The sequence below is a fragment of the Parasteatoda tepidariorum genome, chromosome 12, assembly GCF_982258835.1.
Source record: "Parasteatoda tepidariorum strain Cologne lab strain chromosome 12, Ptep-v5.0, whole genome shotgun sequence".
NCBI classification, from domain to species: domain Eukaryota; kingdom Metazoa; phylum Arthropoda; class Arachnida; order Araneae; family Theridiidae; genus Parasteatoda; species Parasteatoda tepidariorum.
In genome coordinates, this window is record NC_141766.1 from 32692328 (window position 1) to 32719541 (window position 27214).

At 29.8% G+C, this 27214-nt stretch overlaps 1 protein-coding gene and 1 non-coding gene across 4 annotated transcripts in view; one reads left to right on the forward strand and one right to left on the reverse strand.

Annotated features, from left to right (window-relative positions):
• The first annotated feature begins 2286 nt into the window (after positions 1-2286).
• On the forward strand, positions 2287-2358 carry TRNAG-UCC (transfer RNA glycine (anticodon UCC)). The gene has a single exon. It is a non-coding gene; the product is annotated as a tRNA-Gly (tRNA).
• A 12891-nt stretch (positions 2359-15249) lies between these two features.
• The window catches only part of LOC107440916 (fibroblast growth factor receptor-like 1), a 286439-nt gene continuing 274474 nt past the window's right edge, over positions 15250-27214 (reverse strand). For all 3 annotated transcript variants that reach the window (XM_087155621.1, XM_016054001.4, XM_016054002.4), the window contains 3 exons: positions 22724-22842; positions 20666-20906; positions 15250-18638 (listed from right to left, as the gene is read on the reverse strand). In XM_087155621.1, coding sequence (XP_087011747.1) covers positions 18271-18638; positions 20666-20906; positions 22724-22842 — 728 coding nt within the window. In that variant the 3' untranslated portion in view covers positions 15250-18270. The remainder of the gene's footprint in view (positions 18639-20665; positions 20907-22723; positions 22843-27214) is intronic.

Sequence of the window (27214 nt, forward strand, 5' to 3'; positions counted from 1 at the left end):
TAAATTAATTAATGGTAAAGTAAATGCACTATTTTATAATTAGTCCAGTAATTATAGCAAAAAAAGGGTGTTTCTTCGAAAAAATTGCGACCTAAGGTATTTTTTGACAAAAAGCTTTGCGGTGTTGCTACTGAAATCTTCTCTACGCTCCTCTGCATTAATCCCCCTATTTTTGGAAGTAAGTAAGGATGATTTGAGGGAGAGAATTAAATTTCTTCTCGACTGGCATTGTTTCCGATGCATATTTTACGCTGAATTGAAGTATTCCAATCCTGAGACAATCGGACTAATAGTTTAGAAGTTATATGAGTTTTGTACACAAAAAGTACAAAATTATGCTTGCACCTATTTACACATCTTATCTTGCTATCTTAACAAGTGAGACATTGTTTCTTACGCATTTTTTACGATAAATTGAATGAGACTATACGCAAGTTAATCGAATAAATAGTATAAAACTTGCATGAGTTTATGTGTATAAAAGGTGCATTTTTTACACTTACTTATGTTCTTACTTTACTTTTATATCCCAGGACTATCTAAACAGGTAAGGTACGCTTTTTCGATAAATTGAATGTTCTAAACAAGAATCGATAAGATAATTTGTTGAGAATTTATAAGGATTTGGGTGCAAAACGTGCAATTTTGTACTTGTATCATAAATTGCTTTTGTTAGCATTTTACACTGCTATATAGAAAGTGAGGTATTGTTTCTTATAAATTTTTTTCTCTCATTCAACCGAATGAAACCAAATTTGAATAAAAAGAACTGACATTTTAAAAGCTGAAATGTTTTTTTTTTTTTTTGGTATAAAAAGTACTATTGCTGAATTGCACGTCTTATGAAGAATATCCTTATAATTTCAAAAATGTTTAATTTATCAGCCCAAATTCAGCGGAAAGTACACCTTACTTGTTCAGATAGTCCCAGGATAGCAATGTAAAGTGTATACATAAGTACGCGTCAAAAGAAGTACTTTTTTATGCATAAAAACTCGTGCAACTTTAGAACTATTTTTCGATTAACTTATATATAGTCTCATTTGATTCAGCGTAAGAAATACATAGTAAATAAGGAGGCCGCACGTTTAGATAGCAATATAAGATGCGTAAATAGGTACAAGTACAAATTTGTACTTTATGTGCATAAAACTCATGTAACTTCTAAACTATTAGTCCAATTGTCTCTGGATTGCCATGATTCAATTCAGCGTGGAAAAAAATGTATAAAAAATATTGCCTTACATGCCTATTAAGAAGAAATTTAACTCTCTCCCTCAAATGCCCCCCACTTCCTTCAAAATCAAGACACTAAAATAATGGATAAGTAATAGCAGAGTGCTGTGCACGAAGCGACTAGGTCACATATAGTGCATCATGTGCACATATAGTGCACATATATTGCTTAAAATAGAAAACTGCTTGCGTAAAACATGAAATTTAGGTATTCATTTGATATATATATTTTAAAATCATCAAAAAACATTTAAAAGCGGATTTCTGGGGCCATTATTTTGAGTGACTGTTTTTATTGTTAAGGGCTATATCTGAGATGGATTCTCATTCGAAATTAAAGCCTCATATGTGTGGTTCTAATGTATAAAGTTCTGTGCTTCTATCAATAAAGGCGCTGTTGTTTAACCGATCTGCAGTACTAACCCAGCATTTTATCGGCGGTTACCAATTAGTCAGGGAAGTAAAGGCGGTCTGTGTGCAATACTGCACACAGACCGCATTTTTAAAATCAATCCGTTGGTCATTAAGTTGTGGAGCCTTAACCTTTATGAGTCCTATAGCCCATAACAAGTCGTTGCAGAAATGCTTTAAGTTTTACTTCTATGAAACTAATTGCAGCATAAAATGTACCTTTTAAATGTTAAACAATGAGCCCTTACATTATTTTTGAAAAGGCGCTTATTAAATTAAGATAAAAATTCGCTTAGTTTTTCCAACGCTATGATTAAACTTAAACAATATACTCAAGTTAATAAGTCCTTCTATCATTAAATTTCATGTATTTCACCAATCTGCCGGACTAGGTGGGCTTAGAGCCGATACTAGGAATCGAAACCAAGTACAATTGCGTGTTTTAGAAAATGGACACTCATTGAAATTGCGCAAATTGTTACTTTTACTGAAAGGAGCGAATAAAATGCTTGATGAAAAATATGTCTGGGAGAAACAAGTTTTGTAAATATTGTGTGTTCTTCCTTACAAGCAAGTACATCACAAGATAGTTGACCTAGTTTTTATGAATAAGAAAATTAGTTTCTTTCTTTTATTCAAGCGTCGGTGGTATAACGGTTAGCATAGCTGCCTTCCAAGCAGTTGACCCGGGTTCGACTCCCGGCCGACGCAGATTTTATTTTTAAAAATATTTTCTTTAGTAAATTCAGACTTTTTTTTTTCTGAATAAAATAATACTAAGATGCATACGTAATAAATGTTTAAGAAAAGGATCTTTACACGTTTTAAGAAATCGGTGAGCTTCTTAATTTGGATGTAGCTGAAATTATGTGTTTTAAGAAAATGGACACGGATTTAAATGCGTGTTTGAATAAATGAAGATAGTTCCAAATGCGTGCTTAAGAAAAATGAACCTAACTTGATGTGAGTGGAAAAAATGGGCTTTATTCAAAATGCGCCTTAAAAAATTAGCATAATTATTTAAAAAATGGGAATGGAGTTTTATTTGGCTTTTTAACTTGCTGTTGTGACTATTGCATTAAAAAAAGTAACTTGGGTTAATTGTTTAATCATAGTGTTTAAAAAAAACAAAGCAACTTCTTATATTAATTTGATATGCACCTTTTTAAAATGTCGTTATGACTCATTGCGAACATTTAAAAAGATACACTTTCGCTGTTTACAGTTTAATAAAAGTAAAAAATAAAACATTACCGCAACAGCCCGTTGTGGGCCCGTCATGAAAATAAAGGTTCCGCAATTTCGTAACTAACGGCATGTGGTCAGTATTGCGCACAGATGATCTTTACTTCCCAGATAAGCTGATACCCATCGATCTGAAACTGGGTGGGTTTCAAGCCACCACTGGGATTCGAAACCTAGTACCTCACAATGATAGCTGAATACCTTAAACCCTGAGCTATCCCAGTACACCCAGTTTCATAAACATGCATTTTGTGCTAAGTCTATTTTTTCAAACATACATTTTGAGCTTTTGTTCAAAATAAAAATTTCACTAACAAAGTGCTTCTGAATCAAACATTTAATAAATCACATCTTAATGTACAGTTAAACTGCAACTGTAACTTATCAATATGAAATGGCATTCCTTCTTATCAAAATTCATAATTGGTTGCGGGTATATCAAGCTTTTTAGCAATGTGTCAAATGAAGATTTAAAGCCATTGAGGAAATTAGCGTTGCAATGTACTTTTTTTTAAAATTAACTAGTTACTATATGTGTTTTTTTACTGTACTATACTTACTTTTTACTTACTATATTTTTTTTGTTTCTACTACTATATGTTTTTTTTCTTCTTCAAATTAACTACTTAAGTTTTGAAACACTTTATTGTGCGTCATTAATTTATGCAAAAAATATAATGTAATGAGTACAATAAAAATATGCACTGAGTTTTAAAGCAAATTAAAAAATTTCTTGCTGCAAAAACTATTGACAATTGCAATAGCACCAAAACCTACTCCCGAAATTGTCTACTTGCTTTTCTATTCTATACTTACTTTTTACTAACTATATTTTTTTTGTTTCTACTGCTATATGTTTTTTTCTCCTTCAAATTAACTACTTAAGTTTTGAAACACTTTATTGTGCGTCATTAATTTACGCAAAAAATATAATGTAATGAGAACAATAAAAATATACAATGAGTTTAAAAGCAAATTAAAATTTTTTTTTGCATCAAAAACTATTGCCAATTGCAATAGCACCAAAACCTACTCCCGAAATTTTCTATTTGCTTTTCTATTCTATACTTACTTTTTACTAACTATATATTTTTTTGTTTCTACTACTATATGTTTTTTTTTATTCAAATTAACTACTTAAGTTTTGAAGCACTTTATTGAGTGTCATTAATTTATGCGAAAAATATAATGTAATGAGAACAATAAAAATATGCACAGAGTTTAAAAGCAAATTAAGCATTTTCTTTGCAGCAAAAACTATTCACAATTGAAATAGCACCAAAACCTACTCCCGAAATTTTCTACTTACTTTTCTATTCTATACTTACTTTTTACTTACTATATTTTTTTTTCTTCTACTACTATATGTTTTTTTTCTTCAAATTAACTACTTAAATTTTGAAACACTTTATTGTGCGTCATTAATTTATACAAAAAATATAATGTAATGAGAACATTAAAAATATGCAGAGTTTCAAAGCTAGTTAAAAATTTCCTTGCAGCAAAAACCATTGACAATTGCAATAGCACCGAAACATACTCCCGAAAATGTCTACTTACCTTTCTATTCTATACTTACTATATTTTTTTTGTTTCTACTACTATAAGTTTATTTTTCTTCAAATTAACTTCCTAAGTTTTGAAGCACTTTATTGTCCGTCATTAATTCATGCAAAAAATATAATGTAATGAGAACAATAAAAATATGCACAGAGTTTAAAAGCAAATTAAAAATTTTCTTTGCAGCAAAAACTATTGCCAATTGCAATAGCACCAAAACCTACTCCCGAAATTGTCATCTAGAATACTTGATTATTCCTTCAGAAAGAAAAATCTATCCCTTTTCCGGATAAGTGCTTTTTCCCTTTCCACCAATTTCACACGCTCTAACTCAATTTAAAAATAACTACACGATCCAATTTCACTATTGAAAAAAAAAAATCTGAAAGTAACACCAACCCATGCCCATTAAAGACGAACACAACCCCAAAACCGAAAGAAAAAAAGGAAAGCTAAGTAAAAACCGATTTTCCGTAGGTTCTTAATTAGAACCGGTTGAGAGGAATCCTTTTCAAGAGCTATTGGATGTCTATCGACCGTTAGGTGTTAGCGTCTTAACCAATGGATATTTATCGAAGCTGAGTTCTCTTGAAACCCCTAAAGATTTGCCCCCAAGGCTTTTCATCTTCATCTAGAAGCCTATCTGTGTCAAGGGTTAACCCAGGTTCTATCCTCTTTTTCCCAAGTCCCCTGTCTAGTGTTTAATGTCCGTGCTTTTCCTATTTCCGCCAGGACTGTGATGCTTGACTTTAGACTGAGCTCTTGGATAATCTTGTTGGTGATGGAGGGTCCTAATGTTGATGAGTCCCATACCTTTAATTCTCGTTTCGTTTTTTTCGTTTAAAGAATTTTTTGGTGAGAATTCTTTCCTTGGGGAACTGGGACAGTTAATTGATTAATTCGGAAATCGAGCAACGAGTTCTGGAGAGAAATGTCAATATGTGGAGGGGTTTTCAAGTAATGAACTTTTATTTCAAGACTTGTTGATGAATTGAGCAGGAAAAATAGTCAATGATTTGCTGTAAGATTCAGATAAAGTCTGCAGATTGTATCTTATTGTATGAGAACTTCATTTCGCTATTTCACCTTTGATATTTACTATTATGTTTTTCTTGGCTCATTGTTGATTAGAACGAAATTAAAATTTTTAAGTTTGTTGTAATATTTATGCAAAGTTGTGTCTGCGTTATTTTCACGAGTTTTTTCTTATAGATTGTTATTTTATTCTTATGTTTCCAATTTTTGACCTCTTGGTGCATTAATAGAACTAAAACTGTAAAAAAAGTATGCATGGTATATATATATATATATATATATATATATATATATATATATATATATATATATATATATATATATATATATATATGTATATATATATATATATATATATATATATAGGGTAAACTAACCTGTGAAGGAACACTTAAGCTTCGCTTGCCTTTTGAAAAATCATATTAATTTCAAAATCCGTATTTTTAGTTAAATGGCAGTGTCAACATATTTGTTACTAATTGCAAATTATTTAAACAAATTGTAGAGAACTTACATAATATTGTTTTAAAGTTTTTTGGATTCTAATAACAAGTAGTAAGAAGGCCAAGTGAAGGAACAGCTCTTACCAGTGAATGAACACCCAGTAAAGGAACACTTAATTTTGGTTATTTTTTAATGCTCTTTATGAATTTATAAGCCATACAAATATTTAGAAACAAGCCTATTCTTGAAATTATAACATATAAATACTCGGAAAATGTTAACTTTTTTTTTGTAATCATGAATTGAAAATTAAAGTGTTAGCATATTAACACATACTGTTCATTCACTGGGAAATCTAAGCCCAGTAAAGGAACAGGTCTGTTTCCTCACTAGTTAGAAGTTGTTTTTCGCATTTTTAATATACTTTAGATGCGGAACATCACTAAAGGTACAAGATAATTAAAGTTTATCTTTTATTTTCATTGACTTAGAAAAAAAAACCTGCAAAGGAACACTTGTTCCTTCACTAGTTTGGTGATCCAGTGAATAAACACCCCCTTATCTCAGTACTTTATTATGCTATGATGCTTAAAAAAAAACGTAACTTCAATAACTATATTTCGAATTCTCTTTCTCACAGTGAGAAAAATAAAACTATTACATGCAATCAATTCCACTTTAAACATATAAATACAAACACTCACCTTATAATTTTTTCAAGGAAACAAGGTGTTGCAGAGTTAATAACAAATTCAAAATTTTTTCCAGGGAAGTCTATTTGACCAGGTAATCTAAAACATTGCTAGATGACCTCCTATTGTTTGGCAGTAAGCTATTGTCACCAATCAATCTAACAAAAAATTTTCAAATTCTTATTTTTAATCAATATATATTATGAAATGTTCCTTCACTGGTTGGTTTACCCTATATATACGAGGGTTGTAAATTAAATAGTGGCAACTTAACCATGAAACTCACAGAAGGGTGGGCATGCGCAAATAAGATATGGGAGCGGTGAGGTGGCACTGTTGTCGATGTGTAGAGTGCAAAAAACAGTCCATCTGCTTAGAAGGGTAGTTGTTGTGTGGCGTTAAAGTGAGGAGTTTCGTTTCCATCGCTCTAAAGCATGCTTTCAAATGGTGATCAGCGGTCGTGGCTTAAAATCGAGGTTGCCCGTGGCAAAAATGCAACAGAATGCTATCGAGGATTAGTGGAAGCCTGTGGCGCGAATACTTTACCGTATAGGACAGTAGCAAGATGTGTTCAAACATCTCGTCTTTTTTCGTCATTAAGCCTTTTGAAGGCATGCTTTAGAGCGATGGAAACGAAACTGCTCACTTTAACGCCACACAACAACTACCCTTTCAAGCAGATCGAATGTTTTTTGCACTCTACACATCGACAACAGCACCACCTCACCGCTCCCATATCCTATTTGCGCAGGCCCACCCTTCTTTGAGTTTTAAGGTTAAGTTGCCACCATTTAATTTACAACCCTCGTATATATATATATATATATATATATATATATATATATATATATATATATATATATATATATATATATATATATATATATATATATATATATATATATATATATATATATATAATATCATTATATGGTATATTAATGACTATTAACTTAGGCAAGAAATGAAATTTCTGTTCCATCGAATAATGATATCTTTTCGATTTGTTTATTATCCTCTTCGTAGCCTTGATCTATTTCGATCGTAGCTTTGAGCCTGATTCAAAAAACCTGAAAATGTAACTCCACGAAGACTCGACGAGTACTTTTTGCGCTAGCATAACCTGCATTTACGCTGGTAGAAAAAGACGAAAACCACTCACGGTTAGTCTATCAGTTATTTTGCATCAATCGAAATCTAAACTAAGGTTTACATACGTCTGTGGTCAATTAAAACCTATACGAAATATACAAAATCAAGCTGCTGTATCTACGATTCAGACTCAGAGCTCGTGTGTTGTTAGCGTGCTTTTATCTACTGAATCGTGCCGATTTCCTCCGTGTGTTGTAAATTATGGCAAGTAAACCATGGTTTAGAAGCCGTTTCAGCCAAAGAACTTGTACATTTATATATCTTCTTCCTTCAAATCTCCATTTCTAGCCTATCTAGACAAGGTCCATGAGTTTGTTCACCTTCAAAAAGTCTAAAACAAGTAAGGGTCTTTCTATAAGGTCTTGTTTTAAAAGACCGAGGGCCATATGGTTAAATAACACTTAAATAAATTGTTATTTTCCCATTTTCCCCAGAAATTCCTTACAGTATATCTGATAGTACCGAAGACTTCAAAGTAAGTTGTTTGAAAAGTTAAATACCTATTCGCTCCTTCAATTAGTAGTTGTAAGAGAAAGGCACTTTTTTATATTGTAGTAATGGAGTTACGTAACAAACATTCTATTTCAGCGTTTTTATACGCCAATTAATGACACAATCCTGAAATATGCAATTGTCGTAAACAATTCCTTCGCCAAAATCATTACCACTGAAGTACTTAACTTAACTTCCACTTTAAGTTCATTATTTTTTATTTGTTCTTTAAAGTTTACTTTTCATCCTGCAATTCAGTTGAAGATAAGCATGCTAACTTTAAAGCAACTTTCGAGAAAGATAGCTACTTAAATCCAAGCAACAAACGCTATTTAAATGTAGCCTTTGTTATCTTCAAATGGGCATTTCGTTTCCTCATCAAAGCTATTCAAGAAAATCGCAGAAAATAAACACCACCTCAGTGTTTTCAACTAATATATTGTTGTTTCTTAATTCTTTTCTTCAACGCCGCCATTAAATCCGGGGCGAGTCTCATTTACGTTAATCCGAGTCTAATTGATGTTGCAATTTCATTAATGATTTCAAATCTATTTTCTGGACACTTTTAAAATAAAAATATTTTCCATCTTATACGTAAGAGTATTTGTAGATTAGTATATATATCTTGGATAATAAAGATTACTGAAGTCTTGATTTCAGATTTAGATATTCTTCTTGCTTATCGTGGCTGTTTTAATCAAATGAGTTTGTTTTTAAATTATTAGCTTGCACTGAATTAGAGACTAAATTTAAAGTTACTAAAGAGGTATCTTAATGTAAATCTCCAAAGCTAAATATCTTTATTGAGGAATTTCAAATCGTTTATAAAAAGGTTTGTTTATTTACTTTCTACAGTCTTAAAGAATAAATACTTAAAAGACTTCGTTGTTCATTAAAAGTTTGGTAGTTTTCTGATATCAATTAAAATAGATATTTTTAGGAGTTTTGATAAGATCAATTGATTTTATCTTCAAAAATTGTTATGGATTCTTTATTTTATCAGAAATTTGAGCCTTATTTTCAACGTTGTTTTCCTTTTATTCTCAGAATATCAGCAAGTGTCTCATAATATTGGAAAAGAACTTAGATAGTTTTTTTTTTAATATCGTGTATCTTAAAAACTATATATCTTCCTAGTATCTGCAAAAATTTTAAATAAAGACGAAAATGAGGTGCTTAAAGTTCAGGTGCTTGTAATTTTCGAATCGTGTTTGGTGGATAAGGGGTTAAACTTCAATCCCTCCTTTATGATTGGTTGAATTCTAAGTTAATAGACGCTGCTAAGAATACTTAGAAACTAAATATATTTCGTTCTAGTGCTCTTTTATAACCTATTATGCGTATATATAAATATACTATAATAGTGACCAAAATAAAAGGGTAAATCAGGCTTACAAAATATATTATTGGTATAAAAAAATTCCATAGAAACATTGGGGTGCAAATGATTTTCGGAGCTACTATATTGGATCGCAAAAATGAGTAATATACCAGGACAATAAATAATTCATTCCCACGTTTCCTTTTTTACGCTTGATTTGTCATGTCCTTTTAAACACTACTTTTTGAATCTCTTTTTATATACGGGGTTTTAAATTCAAAGTCGCCTAACAAAACGTTGCTGACACCCAATGTTTTAATACAATTTAACCTTATTTTCCGTTTTGTTTTCCTTTTTTTATGAAACCTGAAAATGAATTTTCTAAACATAATGCCCGACCAGAATATTTAATTTATAACCGTCCTTTAACAGCTGACCCAATTTTGAGTTTACGACAACCAATGTTCAATTCCGTAGACTTGTAATTTTGAACCCAATCCGGAAGACAAGGGAACTCCTGGATCAAGTATTGGAAAATATTTGGCTCCGTGGACTGCGTTTTGAGGAAATTAAACCACCTTTGCGTTACATGTAGAAGAAAGCTACGAAAACCTCCCTCGGTTAGCCTGGAGGCAAGGGGACTCTAACCCATGATCCGTCTACCATTGAGGATATTTTACGTCCTCACTGTATCGATGCCAGCGGTACGATCGATGATGCCGAATTCCTATCTACCAACTATCGCTGGGATTCAAAGCCGGGTCACCTCATTGGGAGGCGAGTGCTCTATCCCCTGAGCCACCACTACCCTGACCAGAATATAATTAAAATTCGCCTTTCTTATCCACTCGGATGCTCGCTTGCGATTAGTTCTCTCTTTCAATATTTTAGTTTTAGTATTTTATTGCTCTCTTCTGTTCATAGCAATGTTGCTTGATCTGCCCAATAACACAGCAATCGCTATTTCATCACTTTTTGATCACGTTATTTGATTAAAATATGCCGGACTGCATCCTCATGTAATCCGGCATATATCAATATCCGGCACTTGTGTAATGTAATTTCCGCTTATAACTTAGAATATTAGTTGTATAATAAAATTGGACAGCATATTTCTGATAACTCTGTCTTCAGGTTGTAATAAGTTAAAAAAAAATCGTTGTGGTTATTTTTTTGTATTTTTTTTAAAAACAAAATTTTGCTACAATACTTTCTTTTCAATTCATAATTTCATGACAAATTCGTTCGTAGAAATTTAAAATATTCTTAGATCTTGATGTATATATTTAACCGGTTCATTCTTTGGTGTTCCTTGCGAAATACGATAATCTTGGGCTCAATGGTTTTTATTTGTGAGTTCATACAAGTGAGTTGCATAATTTACAACAAAACGCCTTATAACAGGAAAATATATTTAATAACAATTACAAAGAATGGTGTTATCGTTACAGTGTTTAATTGGAATCTGAACTTTAGTTAATTTTTACATCATTTCTCAGTGCGCCATCTGTGAGAATGAGGAATAAATATTAACATTCCCCCCTCCCCCGATGAACTCGAAGTTCCTAACAAATTAAATATTACAAAATATTAATCTTTCTCAAATATAAAGCAGCATTATTTTTAAAAAAAAAACATATTTTGCTTTGGTGGCTTATATACAATATCAGAAAGCGCTTTTTTCGTGTGGATAAAACTACGCAAGTGGAAAAAGAGGTTATTTTGTGGCTATTATATTAAAAATATATTCGTGACTAATTTCTCTTTATTTTTAACTAATTAATAATTTTTCACTAACTATTTCCATTAATTTAAATTTATTATTTTCGTTTTTTAAATTATCGATTAAATTTTTTTTTTTGGTTTTCCGTGCTCTTTTCTTGTTTTCTATGTATGATTATCTCATATATGCATGTCATAAATTTAAATTATTCGATAATTATGCTTTAATGGTGGGAATTAAATACACATTGTGTTCATTAAGAAAATATTTTGAGCACTGGAATGAATTCTTATTAAAAACAAAAAGGACGTTTTAGAATATAGTTATAAAAACTACTTGTCAACAAGCATTCTACCGGTCTAGGGAGATCTTCTAAAAATTTTTATTCAAAAAATACTTGTCAACAAATATTCTAATGATTTTGGAAGATATTCTAAAACTTTTTTATTAAAAAACTACTTGTTAACAAATATCCTACCGGTCTTGAAAGATATTCTAAAAATGTTTATTAAAAAACTACTTGCCAACAAATATTCTACCGGTCTTGGAAGATATTCTAAAAAATGTTTACTAAAAAAACTACTTGTCAACAAAGATTCTACTGGTCTTGGAAGATTTTCTAAAAATGTTTATTAAAAAACTACCTGTCAACAAAGATTCTACTGGTCTTGGAAGATTTTCTAAAAATGTTTATTAAAAAACTACCTGTCAACAAAGATTCTACTGGTCTTGGAAAATATTCTAAAAATGTTTATTAAAAAACTACTTGTCAACAAAGATTCTACTGGTCTTGGAAGATTTTCTAAAAATTTTTATTAAAAAACTACTTATCAACAAATATTCTACCGGTCTTGGAAGATATTCTAAAAAATGTTTACTAAAAAAACTACTTGTCAACAAATATTCTACTGGTCCTGGAAGATATTCTAAAATTTTTTATTAAAAACTACTTATCAACAAATATTCTACTGGTCTTGGAAAACATTCTAAAAATTTTTACTGAAAAAGCTACTTGTCAGCAAATATTCTACTGGTCCTGGAAGATATTCTAAAATTTTTTATTTAAAACTACTTTCAGCAAATATTCTACTGGTCTAGGGAGATCTTCTAAAAATTTTTATTAAAAAACTACTTGTCAACAAATATTCTACCGCTCTTGAAAGATCTTCTAAAAAATTTTATTAAAAAACTACTTGTCAACAAATATTCTACTGGTCTTGGAAGATCTTCTAAAATTTTTTATTAAAAAGCTACTTGTCAGCAAATATTCTACCGGTCTTGGAAGATCTTCTAGAAGATTTTATTAAATATTTGTATCAGTTACAAGTAACAGTTCAGGTATTTTTTCTTATAAAAAAAAAAGCTTTATCCTATTTTATACTATAATAATGTGAGAATTGATTTTCGGGTCGATTTTATCGCTTTCGTTTTCCGATGAGTAGACGTTGTCGAAACTAAATTGAAATCAAAGATGATACGAAGAAATTATGATTTGAAAAAATTCGTCCTTACTTTCCATCGGAATGTGTAAAGAAAAAAAAACGAGCTGATGTGAAGATTTAGTTTGTTTTCAACCAAATCCGCCATTAGTTTTGTAGTTTCCTTAGGAAATATTAAAGATTTAAAGTAGAATTATTCTTTCATAGTCTTGAAAACGTCTTTATACTAAAATCTTAACAGGGGCTGTAAATTTATGAAAATAACAAAAATATATACGATTGCTATAATGCTTTTATTTCCTATTTATAAATGTGTGGCAATCAAAATAAAGCTATAGTAATTGGTTAGTTAAGTATTATAGTAATTGGTTAAAGAAATTGGCCTTTTTTTACACGAATGTTATGAGATTCAACAGATATAACCTTGATAATAATTTTGTGAATTAAAATAAAATTGTATTAGCTAAATTGTTTTGAAAAATTAGATTTTTAACTTTTAAAAAGTAAAATTTTATTCACTCCGTTATTTTAGACTATCGCTTATTGAGAGAAGATCTTATTGAGACACTATACTAAGGGACTAAGTGAAATTAATACTTATAAAAACAATACTTATACTCTTTAATGTTCGCGTAAAAGTAAGTCAAACCTATGATGTCAAGTATATGGAAGATAAAATAAAATTAAAATATTCTTCACCTATGTTAATTTAATTATCAGTTTCTTTTATCTCATCGGGAAATCTGGCTTTTTTTGGTTCTAAATCTTGCCTTTTTTGGTTCTCTGGCATCCTGAGTGCCAGTACGTGTTACTGTAAAGTCTTATGTAACAATAAAATTGATTTGCCGCAATTTTTTCAGTAATTTTTGCGATAATATTTACAGTAAAATTACTAAATCACTGTAATTGTATAAATTTTACTATAAAAATGCGGTATGAAATTTTGCGATGAAAAGGGATTTTACGGAAAATAAATTGTATGGATATTAGAGTCAGGGTGTCAGTGCCTTTTACTGTAATTAGATCTGGATTGTTTTACAGTGTACGACTGCAAAATGATTTATCTGTAGTAGTTGCAGAAGGAATCGGAGAAGTGAAAAACATAATTTCAAAATAAAAGTAGTTGAAAGAAATAAGAATGAACTTATACTTGCATGTTTATACAATACTTTCGATTACAATATTTTATAAAGTATAAAAAATATAACTAAAAGGGAAATATTTATTTTTGAATTTTTATTTTTAATGTTAATCAATTCCTAAAAATTATTATTGCTCTTGAAATTCTCATAAAAATGCAGTTAAAATCCTTCCTGTTACCTTGAAGGTTATCTTAATTTATGACAGCGGGAGATTAGCATTGCAATCACGGTATTAGAGGAACATAGAAGCGAATTAAATTAGATTCGTTATTGCTGTCAGCTTTAACCCAGATTGTTCGCGTTGATGTTTAATTTTACGAACAACCATTATTTAATCTCTTTCGCTGGATAGAAATTCACAGTTTCACTTTCCAAAATAGTCAACAGACGTTAAGTGTTCGGTGGTTCTGTGAGGCGTTTAGAGTTCGATCTCCAAAAGACAACGGAGCAATCATTCCTATTTCTGTGATACGAACCCCGAACGTCTGTTTTATTTCTGTGATAATTATGTCTTAAATTTTTTTTTTTCTCAATTCAAATTTTTCAAGTTACTCTCAAGATTTCTCAACTTCTAATTAACCTATTAAGTAAAACCTTGGTAATAGATTTGAGTATAGCATGTTACTTAAATTTATACTAGTATTTCTTAATATTGGTAAGCATTTTATAACTTTTTTTGCGTAATATAAATTTCTGTCTTTTTTGATAAAAATTCAATAAACTAATTATTTTTTTTCTAAATTTAAGAAATACTTTTTAATTTTGTAATTTATTTGTGCTTGAATAGTTTTAAATAGTTTTAATATATTTGACTGCTTGTTAGAAGTTGTATTAGGTCACTAAAATGATTTTGATGACTTATATCATGCGCGTTAGATGTTAAGGTATTTTTGTATCCTCAAACTTTAACTCTAAAGAAACTTAAATTATAAAAGTTTTTATCATTGTTTCAAAAAAGGTTTTCATTTAAATAATGTCAGTGCTTATGCTTATGTTAAATTCCAGTAAAAAATTCAGAATCCTTAGCTGAATTTTGGATAAGTTACAGAAAGCTGAGAAAAGTTGTAAAATAATGTTTTCTCTATGAAATCAAAACCAACTAGAATCTTTAAATTTTTAGTGATTAACGAGGGAAGAAATATTTTTGATGTCATCTTATTCCATTAAAAGATATTCTCGAAATCTCTTTGCTCTCTTCCTAATAACTTTTTTTATAATGTTTTTAGCTAATTTAAATTTGTCATTTGTAGTATTTTGAGTAAAGTTTTTTTCTTCTTTAAATGAACCCAATACAATGACAAATTTTACCTTGGCATAGATGAAACAAATAAGCAGACATAAAATGAGTCAGCATATATAAAATAAGTCAGCTTGAAAAACTTTATTAGCAAAACATAAGAACAAAATACATCTACAAAACCATATCACTTTTTTAGAACAAGACGGAATTGCATTTAAAAAATTCAAGAACATCGCAAATATTTAACGATATCTACACCATACTATTTAACAGTAGATGGAGGATTATAAATACAACATTGAACATAAAACTGCACTAAATTATTAAAGCAAGTATGTTTATTGTCTACATGAAGTTCATTTAAAAATTTATTTTTCATTTTAAATTTATAACTTTTATCATAGATTGTCCGTATAAATGATGTATTTAACAGTTTTACAAAGTTTAAATTTGCGATTATGATACATGTATTTTTAAAAGAATAATTAGTTTTTTTGCATGATTTTGATAAAATTGAATTTTTACTGTGTCGACCGTTTAGGGAGTTCTCCCCATTTGGTAATAGTTTGTTGTAGCTGTTAAATTATACGCAATGGATAACTCATATTAAAGCGCAAATCGTTCGGTCAATAAAGAGTTAAAATCTGTTTTATACCTAAAGAGATATTTTATCCTCATGTTTCAAATATTTTTATCAATTGTAAAATCAAATTACTTGTTTTGTGCTGCCACCTATGAAGCAATTGTGCAGATAAAGTAATAATATCGTGATAAAATGACTCCCAATTTGATAAAAATTGCTGGAACAAAATTTTCCTAAAAAATCTCATTTTTGAACTTAATTTTATATGATTGTGTTAAAGACGAACACGGTATTAAAAAGGAAAAAATAACAAAAAAAATTAGAATTCACATTGCATTTTTCTTTATTTTTTACACAAACTTTCTAATCCTTTTTATTTAATATATTTTACAAATATGTTAAGTTTTACAAATACAACATCGTAAAAGACAGTTAATAAAACAAATTTATTTCTTGAGTTCATATGGCAATTTGTTCATAGAAAAGTGTTCTATACAATAGTAGAAAATTTCGATTGTAAAATAATACGTAAAGTATATAAATAAGTTACAAAAATGAAAAAAAAAAAAAACATATATTAAGTACATATAACTTTATGTCTGGACTAGTTTCAAACATTCACTCTGTAATTTTTTTTTTAAAGTTTGTTGACAAAATATTCCAGACAGGGACGCAAAACTCAAGCATTTAATAACACTTAACATTTTTGAGCACAATACGGATTGCGGTTCAACGCAAATACAACAATCATCACAAGATAAGTTAATGTTTTATTTCAACATATCGGCTCTGCCGAGTTAGGCTTGTGACCTACAAACTTAAAATAAAACTATTTTTGTTCTTACAGACAAGTATTTACTAACATTAGTTAGGCAGTGGTTTAGTACATTATGTATACTTAAATATTTATATATAAAATCTCTCAGCATTGAACGTAAGCTTTTATAAATGACAAACATTACATTTCCTTTTACTCTATATAAAACAAATAGGCTCTTCTGTATAGTCTGTGCATTGAAAAGTTTCATGGAAGAAGTAAAATTTTTGTAAAAATTTAGATTTTTCTTTTTTTGGAAACATCTTAGTTTAGTTTGTTTTAGGACACGGTGCCCAGTAGATCATCGAAGTCAAGCATCGCTGGTAGTGGTTAATGAGCGGATGGGTGAATAATTTTAATCAACCTGCGAAGGGACCTATGGAGCACGGTATCGGTTCTTGTTAAGCTGTTTTACCGTGAAAAGGGCAGTTCGTTGAACTCTTAAAGGGAAGGAAGCCATCCCTCCTGCAGAGAATAAAATTTGTGATAGGATGTCTTTGGGCAACCCTCAGAAATGTTTCCCAACCGTCGCCTATAGCTCATTGTGCAGCTTTAATGAGACGTAAATAAAGTACTATTACTTAATTTAAAAAAAAAATTAGTTAAGGCTGCTTTAGCAAATAATTAACACGCCTTTCACCAGTTAATTAAAGCGCAAGGATGCAAATAAGTTCAATGAGAGTTAGGAATTTACAGACGTTGCCAATTAAAAGCTTGGGGACAAGAAATAAAGGGAAAGTATAATCTTTACTATAATATTTTCAAACATAAACTAACTAATAGTAGAGTTAAAGGATGTCAAAAATTTTATGGCTGGACCCCGTTAACTTGACCATAAGACTAAGGTATTGAACTGACAAGATCTAGCGACAAGAAAAAAACTGCGTGGAGATGGCCAAAGTCCATCCCAGGCTGTTATGTTAAATGTGATGATCTTTATTTTCTATTGTCAACTCATAAACTTTAACTCTAATTTACTGATATTCACTAATTGAACCTTCATCCACTTAACTCTTCAATTAAGGTAGTGGGTGAAGGATAATTACTTCGAAGGCTAAACCCACCTCGTATTAGTAATTAGGTGGTATTTTAAAACAAAAATCTGCTTAATTTTTTGTGATGTTACACCCAAAATAAGTTATTCTCTTATTTTCAGCTTTTAATTACATTACTTGAGTTTGTCTTTGAAATGCTCAAACAGTATTACATTTTTTCTGCCATTTTTATCTGTAACAAATTACTGTTTTACCGTTGAAAATTAACTTAATTAACATTGGAGAAAAAAAACAAGCAACTCGAGTTTGTCTTTAAAATACCCAAACAGTATTACATTTTTTCTGCCATTTTATCTGTAACAAATTGCTGTTTTACCGTTGAAAATTATTTTAATTAGCATTGGAGAAAAGAACAAACAAAATGAAACGGGATAAGGAAGCGAATCTTCAAACTACCTATTTTTTTTACATAGGGCACAGAACAAATCGTCCCTCATTCTTATACGTCAAGTTTTACAAAAAAGAGGAGCAACACGTTCAAAATCTCACTCAGGGTTTAAAATCGTTACATTATAACACTTTCTTAATGATTTGATATGATACATGATAATAATTTACAAAGTTTTGATTGCATCTGCCCGTCGCGAACAGTTCAACCTCGAACGAGACTGCAACATTTTGGACTAAGTCCACAAAAACAAATACCTACAACGCAAAACAACGAATTATTTTTTACATCAGTTTCATATAAGTATGCCATTGAGTGGCACTGTCCTGTGTAACTGTCCAGGAGCTATATAAATTCTTGATGGGGACGGCACTCCAAGGTCATCTCTGACATTTGATAGAGGTGGTTTATAGGTCATACCAACATATGAATGCTTACGTTCGGTTGTGCCACTGCTTCCAGTTTTTGACGATGAGCTACTGGTAGTATTTGTAGCAGCTGAGGACATGTCTCTTGAAGCAGCTGAAGAGTATTTGCGGGTCCGGCAGTAAAGGAATACACCTAATAGTCCTGCTAAGATAATGGCACCGCTGATGATGACTCCAACAAGTAATGGAAATGGTAAGAAAAATCCACTTTGACTGAATGTAGTGGAAGATGATCCTGTAAAAGAAGTACATTTTGTAGAAATTTTAAATCTACATGAAATGTTTTTTTAATTTTCTAACGGCAGATTGTGAACAGTTACAGCAGAAAACATTAAAAAGAAGAAAGAAAAAAAAAGAAAAGAAAAGAAAGAAAGAAAACGAATCATAATTGGTAAGAAAAATTCACTTTGACTGAATGTAGTGGAAGATGATCCTATAAAAGAAGTACATTTTGTAGAAATTTTAAATCTGCATGAAATGTTTTTTTTAATTTTCTAACGGCAGATTGTGAACAGTTACAGCAGAAAACATTAAAAAGAAGAAAGAAAAAAAAGAAAAGAAAAGAAAGAAAGAAAACGAATCATAATTGGTAAGAAAAATTCACTTTGACTGAATGTAGTGGAAGATGATCTTGTAAAAGAAGTAGTAGTACATTTTGGAAAAATTTTAAGTCTACATGAAATGGTTTTTTTAAAATTTCTAACGGCAGATTATGAACAGTTTCAGCAGAAAACATTAAAAAGAAGAAAGAAAAAAAAAGAAAAGGAAAGAAAGAAAGAAAACGAATCATAATTGGTAAGAAAAATTCACTTTCACTGAATGTAGTGGAAGATGATCCTGAAAAAGAAATACATTTTGTAGAAATTTTAAATCTACATGAAATGTTTTTTTAATTTTCTAACGGCAGATTGTGAACAGTTACAGCAGAAAACATTAAAAAGAAGAAAGAAAAAAAAAGAAAAGGAAAGAAAGAAAGAAAGAAAACGAATCATAATTGGTAAGAAAAATTCACTTTGACTGAATGTAGTGGAAGATGATCTTGTAAAAGAAGTAGTAGTACATTTTGGAAAAATTTTAAGTCTACATGAAATGGTTTTTTTAAAATTTCTAACGGCAGATTATGAACAGTTACAGCGGAAAACAATAAAAAGAAGAAAGAGAGAAAAAAGAAAGAAAGAAAAAAGAAAGAAAGAAAAAGAACCATAAATGGTAAGAAAAATCCACTTTGACTGAATGTAGTGGAAGATGATCCTGTAAAAGAAGTAGCAGTACCTTTTGTAGAAAATTTGAGTCTACATGAAATGTTTACGTCACTGGCTACTGTTAGTAAACGGGTGGATGACTACTTTGATCAGCTTGCGTAGGGGCCTAGGGTGCATGGTATCGGTCCAAGTTAAACTGTTCTACCGTAAAGTGCTCGACTTCGTGCTTAGGTCGTCGGGATACCAAAGCCATCGTCGGGAGCCATCCAAAGCAGGGGAGTATCAAAATTGTAATGTACGCAAAGAATTTAACCAAATTAGAGAACTGATTCGAACGTTTTTTTAAACATTAGATTAAAAACCAAAATAAATATTTTTTTCGAACACTAAACAGTTTTATACTAAACATTTTTTGCACAAAAATGTTTCGTATACTAAACAATTATTTTTTTCTTAGACTTTTCTTATAATAGCTTTGAAAAGGTAAACCACTCTCAATTTTGAAAAAGAAGAAAATAAATACAAAAAATAAATTAACGTACTAATACAAGTGAAATAATGAGTTCGAAAATAACCTCTTTTCCTCCCTCTAACACACATACATGAAAAAAATATTAAAAAAAAATAAAATTAAATATTTAAATAAAAACTATCTATAAAAACAACTGAGATAATAATAATTTTCAAAAATAATCTCTTTGCCTCTCTCTAAAACACATATGTAGAAAAAAATAAAAAATGAAAGTAAAAGTAAAAACTATTTCTAAAAATAACCGAGCTAATAATAATAACGACTTTGAAACTAATATCTTCCCTTCTCTCTAAAATGCATACACAGAAATAAATAAATAAATAAATAAAATCTATCTCTGAAAACAACCGAGCTAATAATAATAGATATGAGATCTTCAAAACAAGCAAAATACTTCTTTCCGATTAATAAAAAACATTCCTTATCCAAATATTGCAGAAATAAATAGTTATACTCATTATTTATACCAGTAATCCCTTTTTTGGAATGATTATTTATGAGAATGAAGAAATAGTTTTTTTGACTTACTTGGCAAAACTTTAAGGAAGGCACTCTGGGAGCTGAATCCCATGGCGTTAGCTCCCAAGCATATATATTTTCCTTCATCACTTTCTTTAACTGACTTAAAAATAAGTCTGCTTAAATAAGCGCCATCTATACGTGAGATGATTTCACTGGATTTGAGAATTGTGTAGAATTCTCCCAAGAGCTTAACTGTTTGAGAACTGTGATCTGATAGACCTTCATTGGAATGTATTTGTTTTAACCACTAGAAAAAAAATAGTGTTAGAGTTAGACATGCATTAATTTATGAGAAATAAAATGGCAACTGTTATTAGCTGTAAATTATAAGCTGTTCTAAAGGATTTTAAGTCACTTTTAAAAGAGGGATTAGTTAAGATTTAAAGATAACTTGAAAAAGAAATTTTTCTGACAATAACAAATATTTTAGAAGAAAATCATTTTGTTTATTCAACTTTAACTTTAGAATTTTTTTTTTTAATAACACTCAGAAACAATTTTTTTTTTTTCTGTTGCATGAGATTTTTTTTAACATACACTCATATACTCTCGTATCGTTGCTTTAAAATCTGCAATCTGTCTTTCCCTCAAGGCTACAGTTTATTTTAAATGACATTTTCAGTCAACTTTTTGACGAAACGTACAAGTTTAAATACGTAATATATAACAAGGAATTGCGTAAATATTACGACAAACTTCTAGAGAAGTCATAACACATAATTAAAATTAAAATGGCATGGGAACCTATGCCCAGAAATATCGTCATACACCACTAGGGGCGCTTCCCTATTATGAACTGTTTCGTTGTGTGCTTCTAAATAGTTCATAATAGTGATTGTGCATCTAGCCGCGTACTACCACATTTCCAGGCAGGGTTTCTTATGCAAGTTCAATCCTGATAATATGCTCTGACTTCCTTAAAAGTTTAGCGCAACGTTTACGAGACCCTCTGTTGTATATAACGTTTTTAAACTTGTACATTTTTAAGAGAAATTGACTAATTATGTAATTAAAAAAATCTGCAGCTTCAGAAATGAAACTGATTTAAAATCCCCACACCTGAATTTGGCAAAATCAAGTATTTGTATAGTTGTAAAAAAAATTTGTTTATCAGTGAAATCAATTTGGTAAATAAGTAAGCTTTAATTTTTTTTAAATAAAAATTTACAATTGAATGATTTGGGAAAATATTATAATAGCCACATTTTCAAATTGTACACGAGAGCGTTTTTTAAAGAGCTTATTTGATGAAAAACACCCGTATTTCCCTGATGGGGAAAATATGTTTCACTGTCCTGTTATCGAGAGGAACTTCTGAATAACGGTAAAGCGATGGTAGTAAAGAACATTTCGATGTGAAAATGTCACCTTTGTAAAAAGTGTGGCGAATCATTATATTGCTCCAAGCTTTTAATTACTAAATATACAAAAAACGTTTTGATCATAATCCTTCCACGAATTTTAAACATAATTTTTCTTTTTCTATTTGACTTTAAATTTTTTTTTTGCAATTTGAAAAAACACAGCTTTGTCAGAAAAAAAATTTGGAATAGTTTCAGCAAATTTTCAGGGAAGTGCTATATTTTAGCTATTAAATATTTTCAAAGCTTAGAAATATAGCAATTTATTATTCTGACAATTCATTAGAGAAATAGTATGCAAGATTAAGTCAGATGGAAGAAAGCTAGGAGATATTGCTTTGGTTTGTAAAAGATTGTAACGCAGTAGAAGACATAGTTTAAAGTCATATATTTCATTATAACTGAGCTATCATTGTGGAGAGCTGGGGTTCGATCCCCAACGGTGGGCAAATTTATAGTTTTAAACTCAGAATTAGGAAGTGAATGACCATGGGTGCGAACATTGATTATTTATAGTTTGAATCAGAAACTTCGTGAATGCATGTAACTTATCTTACATCAGCCATTTTTGTGAGGCGTATGCATGTAAGTAAATAGTCTTTTGAAAGTGTATTAACATCTTAGGCTAATCCTAGGTCTTAAATACCCACTTTAGGTAAATCATTGCATGGAAAGAAACACTGCAAATCAAATAAATGCTTACCTGTACATTAGGAGGAATGTCGCTCGATAAGATACATTGGAGGGCAGTAGTTTCACCAGCACGGGCAGTCATATTTGAAGGATAACCGTGTATAAATTCTGGTTTTGTCCGCACTCGATCTATTACAAAAATAGAAATTATAAATGAAATATTAATTAATATCTGTTATTCATTTGTAAATAAAAAATATATTTTTTGTTTGCTTATATTTAATTAGAAAAGGATTTCTACAGGTATAGGTATAATATATAGGTATAGGACAGTCATATTTAATGGATAACCGTGTATAAATTCTGGTTTTGTCCGTACTCGATCTATTACAGAAATAGAAATTATAAATGAAATATTAATTAATATCTGTTATTCATTTGCAAAAAAAAAATATAAATTTTTTGTTTGCTTATATTTAATTAGAAAAAGATTTCTATAGGTACAGGTATAATAGGTATAATATATAGGTATAGGGCAGTCATATTTGATGGATAACCGTGTATAAATTCAGGTTTTGTCCGTACTCGATCTATTACAAAAATAGAAATTATAAATGAAATATTAATTACTATCTGTTATTCATTTGTAAATAAAAAATATATTTTTTGTTTGCTTATATTTAATTAGAAAAAGATTTCTATAGGTATAGGTATAATATATAGGTATAGGTATAAGACAGTCATATTTAATGGATAACCGTGTATAAATTCTGATTTTGTCCGTACTCGATCTATTACAAAAATAGAAATTATAAATGAAATATTAATTAATATCTGTTATTCATTTGTAAATAAAAAATATATTTCTTGTTTGCTTATATTTAATTAGAAAAAGATTTCCATAGGTATAATCATGGAAATTTTTGACACATAAGAACTGTTCTGTAATTACCGATATTTCTGTACATTTTAAGAATCCTTGCAAAGAATAAGGTCAAAGAAAGGAATACAAAATTGTAAAGTGAAAAAAAAGCAAAAATTTGTTTACTCATTATCTGATGAATCATTATCAAGGTCAATCAGTATATAAATAAAATTAAAATAATCAAAACTGTTTTGTTTAAGTAAATGAAAGGCATAGGTAATGGCTTCGATAAAATTGAATAATTTAAAACTTTTTTTTCTTTTTTGAAAAATAAAATGTAGGGTTTCCTTAGCAAAAAAATTCCATTAAAAAGAAAATAATTTCAAATATAAATAAAATAAATAATAAATAATTTTATTAAAAAGAAATAAATTAACAAAATATTACAAGTATTAAGAGATTTTTTCTAATATATAAATTTAATTGGCTTAAAATTGGCCACCTTTTTAGCGATGAAGAGGTTCAAAAACTTATTGAAATTTTCAGCAATGGGTCGCAAGTCTTTTACCTTTAATCTATCTTATTTCCGCCGAAGCGATTGCTTTAGTGAGTTCAGACTTTTGCTTACAGCGATTGTGTAGAAAGCAAACGGACGATTTCACACTGTTGCTTTTCTTTCTTAACTTCCTCTTAAATAGCAGAGCTTTTGCTCGACATTTTAAAAAAGCTTAAAATAAAAGTTATATTATAAAATATTATATTATGTGGTAGACAAAATGAAATGAGCACAAATATTAAAAACGAAACTAGTTTTCTAAGTAGTCTGCATTTCTCCATTTTTTACGTAGTTGTTGTATTTTTCAAAAGAAAAGAAGCTAAACGCACAAATTTTATTTTGTATCACGAGACAAAATTTAATGACAAATCATAATACCTAGCAATAATCCTCCGGAAACTAAACTTTGATGGTATAGAGAAGGAAAACATGTAAAAGAAAACATTTTTTTATGGGGGGGGGGGGTTTCCCCACAATGCACCAGTCTCATTTTTAAACACATAAAACATAAAAACATGAGACAAATAAAGACATTTTTTATAAAAATGTTCATACCAACGAAAAAAAAAAAATTAAGATAGACGAAAACAAAATGTTATGCAGTTATAGAAATAACAATAACAACCAAAGTAATCAATACAACTTATAAGCTTATTGTCGTTCTCTCAAACCTCTGAAATCTTTAAACTTTATTGCAAAGTATGAAAAATTGTATTAACTAAATTCTTCTAAATTTGTAAAATAGTTCTCTAACTATTTCTTAAGAAATTAAATTAAAAAAAAGAATCAAAAACTGAAAGCGTCTCCTCCATTACTGTAGGATAATGTATATTCCAGACGAAAATAATTGACTGCGATAAAATAAGAAATTATTGTTAACAATGCATAAAAGAAAGAAAAAACATTTTCGAACTAAATTTCAGATTATGTACTTAAACTATGTTAAATAATTTTTTTAATCATAAAAATATTCAAAAATTCATTATTAAATATTGTTTTATTTTGCGTGATTCCGCATTGAACATTCCTAAACATTCTAAATTGAAATTAAAATTTTTGTGATATTCTAAATAGGTTTTAAAAATAATTTTTACATTTTTAAAGCTTAGCATTGCTGACTTGGCATGTTTCAAACATACCCTGTCTTGTGAATAAATAAGCTACAGCTTTGATTAACATCCTACGATATTTAATCTTGCTTGATTACTTGAAAGGACAGTACAAATCATTTCAAATATTTCACGTCATCTCAATTTTCTACCTCAAAACTTTGTCTAAACTTTTGGCGAACGTCTTAATCGAGACAAGTGTCGCCAATTCAAAGGAATTGGCTCCCATAGAGATGAACGTTACGTTAATGAAGTTGAATAGCCCGCCTTGGCAGATATTTATTCTCATTCAGAGTTAGCAAGGCGCCTCCTCTATCTCGATTTTCCGACCACAGAAAACGTGGGCTTTCATTAATTAATGAAATCTTCCTTAGGACGAAGCCAAAATTTCAAGGCTTGGCAAACAGTAGTTGGTCCCAGTTGTGGCCCAGATTGGGGGAAAGAGTGGGAGTCTCCCCTATGTACAAGACAGCCTTGGGCAACTTTAGTAGATTCGATTCCTAGTTAATCCAATGAATATACTGTCGTGTGTTTTCGTTTCCTGATTATTTTATGACGCTGACTTCTAACTGAATCACAGAATGTTTCTAACTCTTCCGTTCTAGATTCTGTCTGCCTTCCTTAAATAATGTCATTTGATTTCAGTTCCACTTCAAATTTACGTCCATCGTAATGTCACCATAGAGGCATTACAAAATCATTTTAATTTAGCTATTCAACTGCAATTCGTGAGCATTTGACACTTCTTGCGGACTTTTATGGCAGAATAAATTTAAGCAAACAAATATTGTAATGTAAGTTGTAATTACTTTGAACGCGAAGGCGCAAACTAATTATTTTAAGTAGTCTAACAGTTAACTGGATTTTATGAAGTGTTGCCACCAGACTTTCATATATTTATGAGTTTTATTTTGAACTAGTTTTACTACCATACCTTTTCATCAGTAATGTCATTAATTTAGAATTAGCTTATGTTCTAAGATAGGGAAAAGACAAATGATAAAGTTATAAAAATACCTAACACGTCCGCATTTATAATAAAAACTTATATTTCTAAAAGATAATTGAAAAAATATTAAGTTCCATTAAACAGATGTTAATTCACAAACTTTTCAAAAAATTTCTTATTATTTTAAGCAATTTCAAATTAGTTGAAAATGGGTTGAGAACTTAAAAAGCTCTTTTAAAATATATTTCTTAATCTTATTTCTATTTAATGAAGAAGTTTCGAAGAAATTTGATATTTGTTTCAAGTAATTGAACAACATCCGGAAAATGTTCTACATGTTTTCTTAGATAGGGAAGAAGATCGAATGTACCTTATTATTGAAGGAATATTTTTTTACGAAAAGAATTAGGTTCTGAAACTCGAAACGAATGATTTTGTATTTAAACTTGAACTCAATTAGTTTCGTAACTTAATACTTTTCAGTTGTTTTATTTTTCAAATTGAACGTGTGCTTAAAATATTTTTTGAAGGAAAAGCTCTTTTCAACAAGACTATAGGAAATAAATTAAAATTTTTGTCTCACCAAAAATAAAGTTAAACGTGGAAAATATTAGGTAATGATAGAAATATATTAAGAAAGTGATGCATTCCACGTTTTTGGTTTTAGCAGCGATGCCAACTGCTCCGTACTCGCCATAATAATTAAAAAAACGGTAAATAACTACAAACTAAGGTTTGCAAATATTTTACTATTTTTGCTTGCTTTTTAAAAGGTATAGCATGACATAACTACATTAAAGTGGTGAATTATATAAGCCTACGAATTAATTGGAAATAGTGGTGGATAAAAATCTACTAAATAGAATTTATTAAATCAAGAATCACAATTGATAAACTACCACTTTAAAATATATATTTGCAGTCCGGAGCAAGTTGGCATCTCTGTTTTAGGAGTGACAAAAAATAAATGTATGTCTCCATTTTTTTAAATATATAACCGTCGTTGAACAGCCGACCCAATTTTTGGGGTTTGCAACTACTATTGTTCAACTCTTAGCCTTGTAATTTTGAACCCAATCAGA